This window comes from Anomaloglossus baeobatrachus, chromosome 6, assembly GCF_048569485.1.
Source record: "Anomaloglossus baeobatrachus isolate aAnoBae1 chromosome 6, aAnoBae1.hap1, whole genome shotgun sequence".
In the NCBI taxonomy this organism is placed as follows: domain Eukaryota; kingdom Metazoa; phylum Chordata; class Amphibia; order Anura; family Aromobatidae; genus Anomaloglossus; species Anomaloglossus baeobatrachus.
In genome coordinates, this window is record NC_134358.1 from 64,527,260 (window position 1) to 64,546,803 (window position 19,544).

The window sequence follows — 19,544 nt, forward strand, 5'->3', positions numbered from 1 at the left end:
AAGTAAATATATATATATATATATATATATATATATATATATATATATATATATATATATATTATAGTGTGTATGTATATAGTGTGTATGTATGTATGTGTGTATATAATATATATATATATATATATATATTATATTTTTTTTTTTATATGTAATCTTTTTTTATATATATATATATATATATATATATATATATATATATATATATATATATATATATATATATTTATAATATTTTTTAAATATATATATATATTATATTATATTATATTATAAACTATCCATAGGAATAAGATACCTTCCTGTCATGGGTGTGTCACATGTGATAGACAGTCATGTGGTTTCTGGCCATTGAAGGTCACCGCGTTTGGCTGTGCAGAACGCTCCCTGACTTTCCATTGTTCCTGCTGTCAGTAGTCATTGGTATGGGTAGCTTTCCTGCTGGAATCATTTCTCCCCCTTTTGGACCCAGCAGGAAAACGACTTCCACCCAGCTGTTGATTTATCAGTGTTCCCTTGGTGTTTAAATACCCCTTCGATCTTTTGGACTGTGCTGGTGATATTTTTAGTTCCTTCAAGCCTAGGTTGCAAGCAGGTGGTTTGTACTACTCTGTAATATTATTGCTGAAAACTCTGCTGAACTTCTACCCGAGACATCTAATGATAATAGTTCATTATTTTCCCCTATGTCTCCCCCTTGTGACTTCTCTAGTGTTTAGTGGGGTTGACACAGAGCTCATCCCATCCGTTCCCTATTTAGGGTCTAGCACTAGGGATACCTAGGGTCAGGTATCCGGCTTGGTGCATAGGTGCGGAACCTATCTAGGGTGGTGAGGGATCCCAGGGACCAGCAGTAGGTTTGGTCAGGGGTCACCAATCTTCCCTCTCTCTACACAGGGCTTCCCTTCCCTTTTTGGTGTGCACTTTGTATTTACCTGTACCTAGCGTGACACTTCCTAATCATTTGGGCTGAACTGCTAGGATGACCAACCAATCGGGAAAACCGGCCTCTGAACAGGCCCATCTTAATGGAGTAGAGGCCAAGTATGTGCCCCTCTGCAACATTCATTCATTCTCTATGGGACTGCAGGACATGGCCTTGTTTTCGACTTCTTAGCAATTAGAAAGTTATCCTTTTATCCATGAAAAAGGAGAACTTTTAAATTTTAATACAAACCGTTTAACAAGTTTGTCTTTAAACAAGTATATAGGAGAGCTTGTATGAATGTTGACCAAGCTGAGATAGGCATGGCTAGATCGACCTAAAACGCTTCTCACATTTGGATAGGAAACTATGCAACGGCAATTTAAGCACAAGGAAGTTCAAGAAGCAATGGGATGAAACTAAAAGGAAGACGGTTCACATCAGACTTTAGGAAAACCTTTCTGATAGTGAGGGCAGTCAGAGAGTGGAACAGGAGACCACGAGAGGTACTGAGCTCTCAAGCAATGGAAATCTTCAAGCAGAAGCTGGATAATGATATAGCTGGGATGATTTAATTCATAGGAAGGTAGAGTTGGACGGGATCTCAATGGCCATCGGGTCCAACCCCCCCGAGTGCAGGTTTTCCTACATCTTCTCCGCTATATGTTTATCCAGTTTCCGCTTGAAGATTTCCGTTGATGGAGAGTTAACTACCTCCCGTGGTCGCCTGTTCCAATCTCTGACTGCCCTCACTGTCAAAGTTTTTCCTAACATCTAATCTGAATCTCTGATTTAGGAAAACCGGCACTCACTGGGGGTTTTACCCGAAGGCCCTTGAGGTCTCTTCCAACTCTACCATTCTATGATTAAATATTTGTTCTGACCATGAAAGAATTAAAGGGATTCTCCTGAGTCATTCATTTCTACTTTTAAATAAGCCAGACAAGTGCACAAGACCTGGAAGGCACCGGTCACCTCAACGTTATCAGTGCCTCTCTGCTCTTGATGCAGAAGCGAAAGGCGATGGAGAAACCCTTTATTAGAAGTTATACCACCATTTTAGGATATATATCTTCATCATTTGCCACCAATAAGTATCTTCTGTGATACCCACCAATATCTTCCACTGCTCCGCTTCTACTTGATTCTAGCAATGTGGTACTTTGTCTCATGTTAACTTCCACTACTCTTTCTGGGAAGCCTCAGTCAGCCATTAATATTCATTGGCTTTCCTCGTTTTGTGGGTACCCCACATTTTCCCAACGCAATCTGTTTTCCAGTCCTGCATCCACTATGCTCCATAAATCTGTGATGTAAAAAGTCCATATAATGAAGTGTTGTCCTTGCCTGCCCTCTTGGATTCTTCTTCTTACCTTGACTGTGCACATTTTTATTTTACAGCTAGTTATGGAACCAATCCAGTATGCAAAGGTTGTCTGTCGTGCTCAAGAGACAATGGGTGCATCCGCTGCCAACCAAAACTGTTTTTCTTTCTGCGAAGAGAAGGGATGAGGCAGTATGGAGAATGTTTGCATTCCTGTCCTCCTGGATACTATGGACTAAGAGCACCCGACATGAACAGATGTTCAAGTAAGCCGATTTATTGCATATATTTGTTTGATCTGACCTCCTCTGCGAAACTTGACCCTTTGCAATTGCTCTGAGACATGGACGTCCAGTGACGGTCTTCCCTCTTCTCTATTGCAGATTGATAGGTTCGTACTAAATATGATCTGTCTCTTGGGGCCTGTGCTTCATTTAGATAAAGCACTACTGTTCTGATAGAAGAAAATGTTGGATTTAAAGGGATATTTCCATATTCATAAACTTTTGTTTTGTTGGATACTGCTTGTAAGTATAAGTAATTTTGCAATTTACCTCTTATTAATCTTTTCAGCCTTTCTTGAGATATTTAATTTTTTTTTGTTTACATCTCGTTGCCTTGGAGACTGACTACTGCTGCTAGACAATGGGACACGGACAGTGTTTACAAGATCTTTTTTTTTTTTTTGTTTTTTTTCATTTTATTGAGCCTTTAAGTTCTGCTTTAAAGCTAACAAGAATCGCTGTAGCTCTGTTTCCTCCAAATATCAACCAGGCTTAGCACAGTGTTTGCAGGCTAGACAGCAGCGGTGGCTGGTCTCCTAGGCAACGAGCCATAAAACCCAGAAAAATGTTAATATCTCAAGAATGGCTGAAAATTTAAGAAAGCAATAAATTGCAAAAGTGCTTGTTTTTACAAGCACAATCAATGAAGATTGAAAGATCCCTCTGTAATTTTTTTTCTTTCAGACATACGAGTTGCCATATTGTCACCTTCTGGTATTGTCTGTACAGTAGCATGTGTATACACTAGCAACTGCAATAAATGGTTAATTGACAGAGAAATTACATAAATTAGTATCTAGGAAGTAATTACATTTGATATTTGTAGGAGTTTTCCAGGACCATTACACACCTTAACTTGATAGCTAGTCTGACACCACGCTCCCCCACTGATCCGATGTTTGCTGCTATACAATAGTTGCAACAGCATAGCTCCGTACATTTTGTAGTGACTAGTGAAGAGCGAGCACTACCAGGCTCAGGTGCTCAGTACTCGTAACCACTAGTGATGAGTGAGCACTTCCATGAGGAACTCAAGCATTTTGCAAGAGTTCCTGGAAAAATGCTACAGTTCCCCATTGACTTCCATTATACTTTTGTACTCGTAACTAGTGATGAGTGAGCACTACCATGCTCGGGTGCTCGGTACTCGTAACTAGTGATGAGCGGGCACTATCATGATCGGGTATTCGGTACTCGTAATCACTAGTGATAAGTGAGCACTACCATAGGGAACTCAAGCATTTTGCCGGAAGAGTTCCTGGAAAAATGCTAGAGTTCCCCATTGACTTCCATTATTCTATTGTATTAGTAACTAGTGATAAGCAAGCACTACCATGCTCAGTGCTCATAACTAGTGATGAGTGGGCACTACCATGCTCAGTGCTCATAACTAGTGATGAGCGAGTTCTACCATGCTTGGTACTTGTAACTAGTGATGAATCAGTACTACCGTTGCTCAGTACTTGTAAGCACTAGTGATGAGCGGGCACTACCATGCTCGGGTGCTCGCTACTCGTAACTAGTGATGAGCGGGCACTACCATGATCGGGTATTCGGTACTCGTAATCACTAGTGATAAGTGAGCACTACCATAGGGAACTCCAAGCATTTTGCCGAAAGAGTTCCTGGAAAAATGCTAGAGTTCCCCATTGACTTCCATTATTCTATTGTATTAGTAACTAGGGATAAGCAAGCACTACCATGCTCAGTGCTCATAACTAGTGATGAGCGAGTACTACCATGCTTGGTACTTGTAACTAGTGATGAATCAGTACTACCGTTGCTCAGTACTTGTAAGCACTAGTGATGAGCGAGCATTACCATGCTCGGGTGCTCGCTACTCATAACCACTAGTGATGAGTGGGCACTACCATGGGGAGCTCAAGCATTTTGCTGGAAGAGTTCCCCATTGACTTCCATTATACTATTGTACTAGTAACTAGTGATAAGCGAGCACTACCATGCTTGGGTGCTCGGTACTTATAACTAGTGATGAGCAGGCACTACCATGGGGAACTCAAGCATTTTTTCTGGAAAAATGCTAGAGTTCCCCATTGATTTCCATTATACTCTTGTATTTGAGCCGCGCTTATCCGATCACCAAATGCTCATTATGACTACTGAGCACGCAAACATGGAAGTGCCCACTCCTCATTAGTAGTGACCTCTCTGATACTGATGACTGTGATAACAAAGTCTGTGTAAAGTACGGTGGAAGTAATGGTGCTATGGTATATCGGTAAGTAAAATAAACTCTGCAGCTTCTCTCCTATTGTTCTGAATAGGAACTGATTTGTACTACATGAAAAACTGTCATCACACAGATTACCATGCAGTGCTATTATAACCCTGTGTTATATAGTTAATGATTTGGCTATATTGTAAAAATGTAATTGAACCTCACTACGGTGAGCTCGCCCATTGTTATGATTACATTTGGCTGGGACATGTAGGGTTCGACTGACAAAACTGCCCCACTCTTGGGTCTTTTCCTGAACAGTCACAGTTCCCCTATGCAGGGAACTGCAACATACCCCAATATACTACATGGGATTCGAGGTTTGGATAGCAGGCCCAGCAAATATGTTTAATATAAGGCCGAGGGCACATCCTAAAAATGTGACATCCAAGATTTATGACTTTGTACAGTGCTTTGATGACAAGATCATGTCCTGTAGGAATTATGAGGACAACTTGCCCTCTCCTGGTCAATGCGATGATGTAAAGACAATTTGTTGAATAGAAGAGTCCATATATTGGTAATTTTGTTTTGATCCTTCACTCCCTTGCTTAAGGCCTTTCCTTTTAAATCTTCCCTTTTAATACATAATACAACATAAAGAACCAATATGATGCAAGGAATGTTTTGTTGTTTGTATGAATTCTGCAGATCATGAGAAAAAAAAACAGAGTACTTAATTGTGCTAGAAGTTTCCAAAGATATTGTCTCTCCCTTTCCATTAAAATATCTTGAAGACGTCACTGTGATGCTCTTACAGTTTGATGCTTATCAGACAAAACACTTATTATGACTTGATGCTGCTCCCATGAGATAAGAGAGGGTCTATAAAGAAAGCTGAAGAATCCATAAAGCATAATAAGTGTCACATCTGTGTGATGTTTGATGTGGTCAGGAATAACTTTCCACAATCAATGTTATCCATAAAAAAAACAAAACATACAAATATATTGGAGTGCTTTTTGTGTATGTATATTAGTAAGATTGCTTAAAGGGGAACCTAACTATTTTTATTTATTTATTTTAATTTTTGAAGGTTAAAGTGTTTTAAAGTGTAATGACTTGGTACTACATTGATATGGACAAACAATGAGGAATATCCGATTCAAGACACTGCCAATAGCCCTTTCCTTCAGTATAAACATTTGTATAGACTTGAAAATGTGATGTATTTTTTTCTTATTTGCCTGTACAGACTGGGAGGGCACTAGTCTGTAGCCACTTACCTGTTTTAATGGATACTGGTTCTCGTCGCAGTTCTGTTGGCAATTAAATGCCACTGTGAACATTATTTAAATAAAACTTTTGTTTTTAGGATATTCATGAAGTGCTTTCAAAGCAAATTTAAGAGAACCTGTACTTTTTTTTTATTTTTTTTAGTTTTTAATAATAATAATAATAATAATAATAATAATTAATAATAAATAATAATATTTATTATTATTATTATCTTTCACTAGAAAAAAAGTTACATATTTTTAATATCTGTTTTTCCTGAATCTGACATTGTTTCTTAGTTCATACACTTCTCCTTTTCTTTGATCTAGTCTCCACTTCCCTGTATATAAAGCCAGTTTTGTTAGAAAACTGTCATGATCCAGGCCGGCTTTTCCCTGCTGCTGGTTACACCCAGCTCTGGTCTGGTCATGTCAGGGGTTAACTTCCCTTGCCTCGTTGTGGCTCCCAGGACGCTATATATTGCCTCTCTACATATGGCTCAGTGCCAGTGATCTTTCTGCCTTGCAGCTTATATACTGGCTCTGGTAAGTGTTCCTGATCTGTTCTGCCTCCTGCTACTGTGTCCTGACTTTAACCCTCCCCCGTTCGTCTGCCTGTCCCGATCCCTGACTTCCCTCTCCTGTCTGTTGTTTGTGTTTCCCTCTGTATACCTGATCTCCCGGCTTCCGACTCGGTTCTGTTTTCTGACTTTGATATTAATCCTCCCTTTGCTGTGACTCGACTTTCCTGGCTAGACCCTGACTGTTTTGACTACTCTATTGCCCCCTGGTGGTTTGCCTGTTAACTGCCTGCTGAAGTTACTCTGCTGTACTTCAGCTGCCTTTCCATTACAGTGTTTCTTTGTCTCTCCTTCACTACTCTGCTGCCACCTAGTGGGGATTACGCTGTACGACGTCTTATTAGTCTTTGTACAGTGTTACACCAACTAGGCCAAAGTCATCTTTTATCTGTGTATTCTTAATGATCATGCCTCCTTCATTAACAAGCCCATATTTATATACAGGGAAGATGAGGCCATATCTCAAACACAGAGGAGGATAAATGAGGGATGAATCATAAAATCATAGAATGGTAGAGTTGGAAGGAACTTTAAGTCTATCGGGTCCAACCCCCTGCGAGTGGATAGGGTAGAGGTAATGGAGTGGGTAGAGGTGGGAAAAGCCCATCCAGATTCAGGCGAGCAACTTCACTTACCCAAAGAAACACATTTTACATATTGTATTGTAAGATCCAAATCCCGTCTAAACAAAAACCAAAGAAATGAGCCCAAGCACTTGCTGGTCTAAATGCTACGTGTAGGGGACTTTCACACTACGATCATTCACAAACCTTCCCTTTTGGATAAAACAATGAGCAAATACCCAACAGTAAGTAAAGCAATAAATAGCAACAGTACATGCAAATAGGCTACCAAGTTGTCGCGGTGGGATGGCTTTTACGCTCTTTTGATTAAAATATTGTCAACCATGTACCCAGTGTGATTTACATTTACTATTTTACTTACCACAAACTATTTGCTCATATTGTTTTCATCACCTTTTTCATAAAGTGATGTAAATTTATGTATTCATTTGTTTATGGATTGATAAGCCACTCTACTACAGAGTATTTATTGATTAGGTTTTTTAAGTGGTTGAATTTTTTTAAATATTTTATGTGGCACTTCTATGTCTCTGGTATGGCTCCTTCTCAGAGAAGTATTACACAATATCAGAAGTAAAGATATAGGTGTCAATTCATTAAGACTAGTATGGGGGAAGCCAGTCTTAATAAATTCAGTGCATCATACTCCAGTGAGTCCTTCATTAAGAAACGCACTCCACTTAATCAATATGGTGCATCATCCCAGTGGCGTGTGCCCCGCCAGTCCAATTGGAGCAGCATTTCTGACATACGAAACTGTGAATTTGATGGGAGAACATGACCATGCCACGGCGTCTCCCAGTTTCACCCATTTTGGTGGAGCTGCTCCAAACTAACGTAAACATTTTCTAAATATTATTTATTTTATTTATTTTTTTACAGTCCAGTTTTCTTTCAAAAACTTTGTTGAATCTTCCCCATTGTGCCATCCATAGACTGGAATTTTGGGACTTGAGCAATGAATAAATCCATTGGTGATCATTAGAAAAGAAGTAGCAGGTGGCGATATCATTTGGGCATTGGTGACAGAGATGAGTCTGCCAAAATGAATTTATGCCGAATTGGTTCAATTATATTTATATTTTTTTCACTCAATTTAAAAAAATTAATACTTTGGTATTCATTTCAGACAAATCATCTAAAATGTTTGCCACCATGATACAGAGAAAGATCATATGACCTTTGGCGTGTCCCAGTGGGCTTCCCCTATTATGCCTTGCAGTTATTCTACCATGTAGCACATCCAATCATGAGAGCATATAGGGCAAACGCCATTAAAGCCTGATGGCTACTATTGGAGCACAAGAAGGAGATGCTATCATTTTGTGTGGAATGTGGATAGAGATCCTCAGAGCGCAGTCAAACACAGTATACTGTATAGTATATAATTTTAGTTTAAGCACATCGGTGTTTACATTGAGGGGCACTCTACACTATATAGCAGACTGATACACATGGGGACTCTACAGATTAGGTAGTGGTATTATAGGAGGCACTGTTATAAGGTGTGTCGGGGGTCTACTAGTGCAAATTGCCTCTGCAGAGGGGAAGAAGAGCTCTTGTGCCATTGTGGCGCCCCTGACCTGGTCAGGCACCACTGAGTATTGCACCCATGCTGGGTCGGTACAAACAGGTAATCCTGATGGCTGAATAGGGTGTGGACACACAGACACATAATGGCTAGTTCTCACACACACCATAGAAGTGACCCCTGGGCAGACCCAGCAGGGGGCGCGGCCTCCACATCTCAGCTAGTGGTGGGATGGATAAGCTGGTTGCTAGGTTGCAGTGGCAGGCACAGTGGGGAGGCAGTAGTGAACCAGTCTGAAGTGAGGAAGCGCAGTGTGCAGTCGCAGAAGGAGGACGTGCACAGTGTCACTATTCAGACCCTGCACGTGTAGAGGCTGTCGGTGGGGGAGTTCGGTTACCACACAGTCAGACTGAAAGTCACCTCAGGAAGAAGCGAGGTGACTGAGTAAGGGGACTCCTGGTAGACTAGGCCCGCACGGGGAAACAGGTCCCTAGAGCAACAAACCAAGTATTCGGTCTGCTAAACCTGCTGGTAAGGGTGCTGAATGTGCTTCACCAACCTACACAGAGTCCGCAGCATCAGCAGCAACGAGGGGGGGCCCATAAGTGAGACGGGGCAAGAAGCCAGTTCTTTACTTGGCCATGCTGCCAGCAAACGGGCCAGAAAGGGTAGAAAGGCAGTTGCGTCTTCCTGTGGTGATTCCCGCAGTACTCCAAGTCAGGGGTTATCCAAAAAAGAAGGGCTAGGAAGGCGAGTTGACAGTCACCCCTGGATCGGCCTGAAGGATACTTGGTTCCACCTGGTTCGTCATAGCATCGCCAGGTTGTCTCACTCTACCAGCAAAAAGTGAGTAAAAACCCTGAAAGACATTGCTGCCTGTGTGTGAGTTCTTCTGCGACCTGTGGTACTACACACTTACACCTGAGCCCCTGGGGCCAGCCTCACTCTCAGGAGGCCACAACACCAGACTGCATTTATCATCAGCCCTAGACGCTTTCTAAACTGCAGTGGCGGTCACCCCCTGACCGTAATTACAGAGAGTGGCGTCACGATTCATATTGAAGTTAACCTGACCTACCTGTTGCCGGAAGTTTCCCAGCACGTGAAGACCCTGAGGCGACCTGCAGGTGAGCAAGGGGCTTCACACCATCTATTAGATGTAACAATCCTAAAAGTCAACATCGACCCTTTAACGAGCCTTCCCATATGACTAAGGGGTACTTCTCGCATAGCGGGATCGCTAGCGAGATCGCTGCTAAGTCACAGGTTTTGTGACGTACCAGTGACCTCATTAGCGATCTCGCTGTGTGTGACACTAAGCAGCGACCTGCCCCTGCTGTGAAATCGCTGATCGTTACACACAGTGCTGGGTCATTTTTTGCTCGTTGCTCTCTCGCTGTCAAACATGGCAATGTGTGCTTCAACGATCTGAATGTGCAGGGAGCCGGCGTCTGGAAGCTGCGGACGCTGGTAACCAAGGTACACATCGGGTAACTAAGCGAAGCGCTTTGCTTGGTTACCGGATATTTACCTTGGGTACTAGCGTATGCTGCTCTCAGGCTGCCAGTGCTTTCTCCCTGCTCCCTGCAAACGTAGCCAGAGTACACATCGGGTAACTAAGCAAAGCTCTTTGCTTAGTAACCTGATGTGTACCCTGGCTACGAGTGCAGGGAGCCAGCGCTAAGCGGTGTGTGCTGGTAACCAGGGTAAATATCGGGTAACCAAGCAAAGCATTTTGCTTAGTTACCCGATATTTACCTTTTGGTTACCAAGCGCAGCATCGTTTCCACAACTCGCTGTTGGCAGGTGGCTGGTCACTGGCCGCTGGTGGGATCTGCCTGATTGACAGCTCACCAGCGACTATGTAGGAACGCACCAGCGATCCTGACCAGGTCGTATCGTGGTCGGAATTGCTGGTACGTCGTTTAGTGAGACGGTACGCTTAGATTAAAAGCCAAATCAGAATCTTATTGTCACCGGTGTGTCACGTGTGACAGTCATGTGGTTTCTGGCCATCGAAAGTCACAGCTCAAGGTTTGGCTGTGCAGAATGCTCCCTGACTTTCTATTGTTCCTGCTGTCATTCATTGGTATAGGGAGATTTCCTGCTAGATTCATCTCTCTCCCTCTTGGACCCAGCAGGAGCTCGACTTCCACGGATCTGTTGATCATCAGTATTCCCTTGGTGTATAAATACCCCTTCCTTCCTTTGGACTGGTGCTGGTGATATTTTTCAGTTCCTTCAAGCCGAGGTTGCAAGCAGGTGGCTTGTACTCCTCTGTGGTATCGTTGCTGAAAGCTCTGCTGAACTTCTACCCGAGTCATCTGTAGATAAGTAGTTCATGCTTTTCCCATGTGACCTCCTTGTATCTTGTATAGTTTAGTGGGGTTGACGAGGAGCTCATCCCATTCTTTCTCTATTTAGGGCCCAGCACTAGGGATACCTAGGATCAGGTATCCAGCTCGAAGCATAGGTACGGAACCTATCTAGGCTGGTGAGTGACCCCAGGGACCAGCAGTAGGGTGGTCAGGGGTCAACATCTTCTGACTCCCTAGACACATGGTTTCCTTTCCCTTCCTGTTCGCCATTTGCTCGGTACTTCCCTGTACCTAGTGTGACGCTCAATTTACAGACCTGCTACCCCTCATCAGTGCAAAGCATGAGATCTGATTTTTTTGGTTGATCAGAAGTTTGACGGGGGCTTAAGGAGCAACATTATTATTTAATTATTATAGCGCCATTTATTCCATGGCGCTTTACATGTGATAAGGGGTACACATAATAGGGACAAGTACAATAATCATAAACAAAACAAGGCACAGAGGTACAAGAGGAGAGAGGTCCCTGCCTGTGAGGGCTCAGTCTACAGGGGGTGGGTGAGGATACAGTAGGTGAAAAACCTGCCCGCGAGGGCTCAGTCTACAGGGGGTGGGTAAGGATACAGTAGGTCAGGACACTGCCCATGAGGGCTCAGTCTACAGGGGATGGGTGAGGATAAAGTAGGTGAGGACACTGCCCGCGAGAGCTCAGTCTACAGGGGGTGGGTAAGGATAAAGTAGGTGAGGACACTGCCCATGAGGGCTCAGTCTACAGGGGATGGGTGAGGATAAAGTAGGTGAGGACCCTGCCCATGAGGGCGCACAGTCTACAGGGGGTGGGTAAGGATAAAGTAGGTGAGGACACTGCCCATGAGGGCTCAGTCTACAGGGGATGGGTGAGGATAAAGTAGGTGAGGACCCTGCCCATGAGGGCGCACAGTCTACAAGTGATGGGTGAGGATACAGTAGGTGAGGGTAGAACTGGTCTCTACTTTATGTGGAGAGTGACATGTTTTGGCATCCATATTGTCTGACTCTGTTATGAGGTCATTGGAGAAAGATGACCCAAGGACTGATGAATCCATATCTTGATTCCTACTTGATGGTGTATACTTTCGTATTACAATCTTATTCAGAGAAACTGCAATCAAGGAACTAGGGAGCTAGCCCAAGGGTCTGGAGAAGTGTGGAGAGGGAACCAAACATTTTTTTGTTATGGGTGGCAGACCGGTCACCATAATGGAGGGAATCCTTTTGAAATGAAGCAACTTGGAGGTGCTCCCATCTACACAACTCCATCTACTTGGGATGCCAAAAATAAAGCTATTCTATGGAATGGCAGAGAAAAGCCTTATGTTTGGATTTCATTTAAATTCTATGTATAACTCATCATTCTGAACATTGCTTTATTCTTCTAGTGATGTAGAAAGTATTAGTAGGTGTTCGGCTGTTCCTAGACTTCCCAGACAGTCCTAAAGAAACCTCTTAATGTCACTTTGTTTCAATCGACTTAACCAATCCTCTTTGATGTGACTGCAAGTTTAGCATAGTTTACTAATCCGCTGTAGTTGAGCCTTGTGCGTTAACACATCATTTATGTAATTTGCTTGTAAATTGTCTGTCAATTTTTTTTTTTTTACTCCGTCATTCAACCTTTGAACAAATTGTTGCTGATTTATATTTGTGTCAAAGATGTTATACATGTAAACCGGAGTGTTCCGAGGATGAGTATAAGAAATGCTACAACCTAATCTGCTGTGATGTAGAAATAGAAAGGTTACCATGCTGGAAAAACGGGGAATGTAAATACTAGTGATGAGCGAGTACTAAAAAGCTCGGGTGCTCGAAGCTCGGGCCGAGCCTCCCAAGATACTCGTGTACTCGGGCCGAGCAACGAGCCCAATGTTATCCTATGGGAGACCCGAGTATTTTTGTGAAATGACCACCGGCAGCATGTAGAAACCCTAAAAATGGCACAAAAGTCTCAGAAGAGTGCTCAAATGACATGGCAACAGCATGGGGAAGACCCCTTGAAGCATTTATCACTCAAAAGTCACAGCTGTGAACAATTTTGTCCGCGTTTTACGCCATTTTTACGGACTCACCAGAAAACCTTCCAAAATGACACCAAAATGAATTTTCATGGCGGAAATGTTAAGGGCACATACCCAATAGTGAGATAGAGCTAATGTATGTTACTTTTTGAGATCAATACATGAAAGATTTTACGTAAAACATTGTGTGGCACTCCGATGTCCCTGAGAAGAGACGTACATGAAGGCCTCTGAGTATAATATGCCCATTTTGAGGAAGTGAGTCTTTGTAGTATTTTCCTTTGCCAGGGCAGTCCAAAATTGTGAGGTTCACCAATGCCCCTGCATACAGACGTGCATGATGGCCTGTAAACCTGAAGTGCCCATTGTAAGGAAGTGGGTCTATTGTAGTATAGCCCTTAGGCAGGGCAGCCAAAAATTGGGAGGCTCCACGTTGTCCCTGGATAGAGACGTGCATGATGGCCTGTAAACCTGAAGTGCCCATTGTAAGGAAGTGGGTCTATTGTAGTATAGCCCTTAGGCAGGGCAGCCAAAAATTGGGAGGCTCCACGTTGTCCCTGGATAGAGACGTGCATGATGGCCTGTAAACCTGAAGTGCCCATTGTAAGGAAGTGGGTCTATTGTAGTATAGCCCTTAGGCAGGGCAGCCAAAAATTGGGAGGCTCCACGTTGTCCCTGGATAGAGACGTGCATGATGGCCTGTAAACCTGAAGTGCCCATTGTAAGGAAGTGGGTCTATTGTAGTATAGCCCTTAGGCAGGGCAGCCAAAAATTGGGAGGCTCCACGTTGTCCCTGGATAGAGACGTGCATGATGGCCTGTAAACCTGAAGTGCCCATTGTAAGGAAGTGGGTCTATTGTAGTATAGCCCTTAGGCAGGGCAGCCAAAAATTGGGAGGCTCCACGTTGTCCCTGGATAGAGACCTGTTAGGTTCTTAGTGCCTCCGTGCTTGCATTTAAAAACCGCACGTGTGTGCCTGTTGGTGGCAGCTTTCCGCTGCACTTGTGTGCGTTTTGCAAAAACTTGGATATAACGCACAAGTCTAGTGAATACACATCAGCACAGCACTGCAAAATGCGCAAGGGCGTTGTCAACGAACAAGGAAGTGGACGTGATGGTGGTGCAGGCAGAGACCGAGGTCGTGTGCAAGCTCTAATTTCGCCACAACAAAGGGCCACATCTACTCGCTCGCACGTCCTGTCCCAAATTCTTGGGGACCGCAGCAGTACACCGCTCTTGAACCAAGACCAGTGTCAACAGGTTGTTAGTTGGATAGCGGATAATGCTTCCAGTCAGATTGGCACCACCACAAACACTCTGTCTTCCACACGGTCAAGTGTCAGTAGCCGTGATACTGCACCGCACATTTCAGAACCTGATCCTCCTTCCTACCACCAGGCCGAGTACACGTCCTCGGACATTACTGATCCCACACTTGGACACTCGGAAGAGCTGTTCACGTTTCAATTCGCACATTCTGGCCTCTCGCCAGCTCATGTTGAAGTGGGTCATGAGGAGATCGTATGTACAGATGCCCAAATATTTGAGCAGCCACGTTCTCACGAAGTTGGCAACGTGTCTCAACAAGGGGTGGACGATGATGAGACACAATTGTCAGGAAGTCAGGAGGAGGAGCAGGGTGCGGAAGAGGAAGACGACGTGGTGGATGATCCAGTAACTGACCCAACCTGGCAGGAGGATATGCAGAGCGAGGACAGCAGTGCACAGGGGGAGGGAGGCGTAGCATCCCAACAGGCAGTAAGAAGCAGGGTGGTGGCCCCAGGCAGACGTCAGGCAACTGTTCCCCGGAACAACACGACACAAGGTGCCTGTACAAATGTTAGGTCTTCCCGAGTCTGGCAGTTTTTTAAGTTGGCTCCAGATGATTCTAAAAAGGCCATTTGCAACACCTGCCGTGCCAGCATCAGCAGGGGTACCAAAACTAGCAGCCTGACCACCACCAGCATGATCAGGCACATGTCAGCCAAGCACCCGACTTTGTGGGAAGTACAACAGAGTCGAGGAGCAGTGCTTGCTGATGTCACTGCTTCGTCTTCGCTTGTTGTGCATGCGAGCCAATCCCCTGTCCATGCTGCCCGAGAACAAGCCTCCTCCGGCCCTGCACCTGCAGTTGCCCACGCAGAAATAACACCATTATCAAGCACGTCCTTGTCCCAGCGCAGCGTTCAGTTATCCATTCAGCAAACCTTTGAACGCAGGCGCAAATACACTGCCAACGACCCACATGCCACACTTCTAAATGCTAACATTTCGCGACTGCTTGCACTGGAAATGTTGCCTTTTAGGCTGGTTGAGACAGAAGCATTCCGCGACCTGATGGTGGCAGCTGTCCCACATTACTCGGTCCCCAGCCGCCACTATTTCTCCCGGTGTGCCGTCCCCGCATTGCATAACCACGTGTCACAAAACATCACACGTGCCCTGAACAACGCTGTTTCAGCCAAAGTCCACCTAACCACAGACACGTGGACAAGTGCATGTGGGCAAGGCCGCTACATCTCGTTGACGTCACACTGGGTTAATATTGTGGAAGCTGGGACCCAGTCTGAGCGAGGGACGGAACACGTCCTTCACACACCAAGTTTTGCAGGCCCTACCTCAGTCAGGGTTTCACCCACACTCTACAGCTCCGGAATGTCATGCTCCTCAGCCTCCTCCTCCTCCTGCGCATCCTCATCCACTTTACCCTACACACCAGTCCCAAGCTGGAAGTGTTGCGGGCGGAGGAGGGGACGCTGCGCTCTCCCACTGCTTGGGTCCGGCTGCCGCTGCTCTACGGCTGCTGCTGCTCGGTGGCTCGAGCGATGGCCGGATCCCGGGGACTCGAGCGGCGCTCATCGCCCGTGAGTGAAAAGGGGTCGTTTGGGTTTTGGGGATATTGTCCGTGACGCCATCCACGGTTGTGGTGATTGTGTGGACACCACCGCTGCTTTGGACGGGGATCCCGGGAGCCTGTGACAGGGAGCAGCTTTGTTGTTATTTCTCCACGCCGTGGGTAGGGGGGTTGGTTGTCCCAGGGCCCGGTGATGGGGTAGAGATGGATGACAGGCGGGTTGCGGGGCCTGATGAGGTGCAAGGTCGCAGGGGCAGCGCTGTGCCGCACGGCACGGAGGTACTCACTCAGCCCAATGATGATGACACAGTTCACGGTAAAACAAGTGGCTGGATGGACGGGTCCCTCGGACGGCTGCGGTTGTTCCTCCCTGCAGGTTAGTGATGACTGTCTCTCCCTGCACCTAAGTTCAGTGTTGGTAGTGATGGTTTCCCACCGGTAACCCGCTCCCCGACCTGGATATGGGCTGGAGGAGCCCCTTTTGCCCACAGGCGCTGGCCCTGGGAGACGGATGCCCTTGGCGGTGGCGGTGTCTCCCCTTCACGGTTGGACGGTTGCCTTCTATCGTGACTTGGCTGTTTGGAAACCCTGAGGTCCCCTTCACCAACGGATTTGGCAAATTCACGGCGACACCAAGCCTTGCCGGGATCCGAAAGGCCCCTGCCAATGGTGCTGGCTTCTCTTTGTATACCGGTCCGGTACGGCCGGGTCACCACCCGTCCACGGTCCTTACGGCAGACTCCAATCGGCCTCCACTGCAGACGGTCACCACATCCTGCCAACCTTGCTGTCCTGTCCGGGCCACACACCCGGACCAACTTCAGGCTCTTTGCTGTCACTTTTCTCTTCTCTACTACTTTCCTCCTTCAACTTCCTTAGCTTAACTCTCACTGCCTGTTTTTTCCCTCCTCCTTGGTGGGTGGAGACCAACCGCCTGGCTCCACCCCCTGGTGTGGACAACAGCCCCTGGGAAAGGCAACAAGGATTTTGTGTTTTGACTATGATATGCCTGCAGGGAGTGTGGGGTGTGTAAGTGTTGTGCTCTGTGGCCCCTGGCTTGTCCAGGGCGACACAGAAGCACTGCAGCACTGCCTCGGCGAAGCGGCAACAGGCTGTGCTGAAGCTAATCTGCATAGGTGACAAACCCCACAATGCAGAAGAGGTGTGGACAGCTCTGAAACAGCAGGCAGATCACTGGCTCACACCTCTGAACCTAAAGCCAGGAAAGGTCGTGTGTGACAATGGCCGGAACCTGGTGGCGGCTTTGAGGCGAGGCCAGCTGACACATGTTCCATGCGTGGCCCATGTGCTCAACCTCGTGGTTCAGCGGTTTCTAAAGTCATACCCAGAGCTGTCTGATCTGCTGGTAAAAGTTCGCTGCCTGTCTGCACATTTTCGAAAGTCACCTACTGCTTCAGCCGGCCTTGCTGGCTTTCAGCGCCATTTGCATCTTCCGGCTCACGGACTGGTGTGTGATGTCCCCACGCGTTGGAATTCAACTCTGCACATGTTGGTCAGGATATGTGAGCAGAAGAGGGCAGTTGTTGAGTACCTGCATCACCTAAGCCGTAGGGAAATGGGTCAAACTCCACACATAACACCTGAGGAGTGGAGATGGATGTCCGACCTATGTACCATCCGCCAAAACTTTGAGGACTCCACCAAGATGGTGAGCGGCGATGACGACATTATTAGCGTCACCATACCGCTTCTCTGCCTTCTAAAATGGTCTCTGCTCAAAAAACAACCATGATGCATTGCAGGCGGAGCGCGATGAGTTTGAGCAAGAAACAGTAGTGGGTGTGGGTGATGATAACACACAGCCCAGCCTCGTCTCATCACAACGTGCAGTGGAGGACTATGACGAGGAGGAGGATGAAGACATGGAGCAACTCTCTGGCCAAATTGAGGATATGACATGCAGTCATATCCTCGGTTCAGCGTGGCTGGCCAGAGGACAGGGTAGATGATGATGAGGAGGAGGAGGAGGAGGAGGACAGCATGTTCATTCATCGTGTTGGTCAGGATACTGAAGTGATGGCTGTTAAGAGTCTGGCACACATGGCTGACTTTATGGTAAGCTGCCTGTCTTGTGACCCTCGCGTTAAGAACATCTTGGCCGACAATCATTACTGGTTGGTAACACTGTTAGACCCACGCTACAAGGAGAACTTTATGTCTCTTATTCCCGAGGCGGAGAGGTCAGGAAAAATGCAGCAGTTCCAGAAGGCCATAGTCACGGAAGTAGGCAAAGCATTCCCCTCACAAAACGATAGCGGCATAGGTCAGGAATCAGTGGACAACCAAGGCGTACAGCCGAGAGGGGCACAAGTCCAATCCGCCAGAGGTAGGGGAACAGTCTTTAAGATGTGGGACAGTTTTCTCAGCCCCTCACATACCACAGCCCCTGAGGTGCGGGGTAGTGCCACAAGAAATCCTAAGTTTGCCCAGATGCTCAAGGAGTACCTTGCAGATCAAACAACTGTACTCCGACATTCCTCTGTGCCTTACAATTAATGGGTATCCAAGCTGGACACGTGGCATGCATTGGCTCTCTACGCCTTGGAAGTCCTGGCCTGCCCTGCCGCTAGCGTTTTGTCAGAGCGTGTTTTTAGTGCCGCAGGTGGAATCATTACAGATAAACGCACCTGCCTGTCAACTGTAAATGCTGACAGGCTGACTCTAATCAAGATGAACAAGGGTTGGATTGGGCCAGACTTCACCACACCACCAGCAAATGACAGCGGAATTTAAAGTTTGTAACGGGATTTTGCCATGTACCTCCACTCACTCATGGTAACACACTTCTGGACTTTGGCTAATCGCTGGACTGCTCCTCCTTCTCCTCATGCGCCATCATGATGACCGTTACAAGAGTTAGGCCTTTGTTTCAGGTATACCCCCAGTGGTAAATTTTTTCGCCCATTCTTTCAGAATGGGCATTACAACGACAGGAGACCCGCTCCTTTGCAATGGGAACAATGTTTTGAGGCCCTCATGCACATCTCTATCCAGGGACAATATGGAGCCTGACGCTGCCACCGACAGGCACACACATGCGGTTTTTAAATGCAAGCACGGACGCAATAAGAACCTAACAGGTTTTTAGGAGCGACAATTACTGAGAAGTCTGACACTATCAGCCACTGCTGACTGACGTGTATTATTCACTAGACTTGTGCGTTATATAATAGTTTGTGAAAAACGTGCACCTGTACGCTGCCACTGACAGGCACACACGTGCGGTTTTTAAATGCAAGCACGGACGCAATAGGAACCTAACAGGTTTTTAGGAGCGACAATTACTGAGAAGTCTGACACTATCAGACACTGCTGACTGACGTATATTATTCACTAGACTTGTGCGTTATATAATAGTTTGTGAAAAATGCACACAAGTGCACCTGTACGCTGCCACCGACAGGCACACACGTGCGGTTTTTAAATGCAAGCACGGACGCAATAAGAACCTAACAGGTTTTTAGGAGCGACAATTACTGAGAAGTCTGACACTATCAGCCACTGCTGACTGACGTGTATTATTCACTAGACTTGTGCGTTATATAATAGTTTGTGAAAAACGTGCACCTGTACGCTGCCACTGACAGGCACACACGTGCGGTTTTTAAATGC

General features: G+C 45.9%; 1 protein-coding gene across 1 annotated transcript in view; it reads left to right on the plus strand.

The window, feature by feature from the left end:
- RSPO2 (R-spondin 2) overlaps positions 1–19,544 on the plus strand; it is a 267,109-nt gene that overhangs the window by 131,243 nt on the left and 116,322 nt on the right. Inside the window, exon 3 of the mRNA XM_075316218.1 lies at positions 2,327–2,515. Coding sequence (XP_075172333.1) covers positions 2,327–2,515 — 189 coding nt within the window. The remainder of the gene's footprint in view (positions 1–2,326; positions 2,516–19,544) is intronic.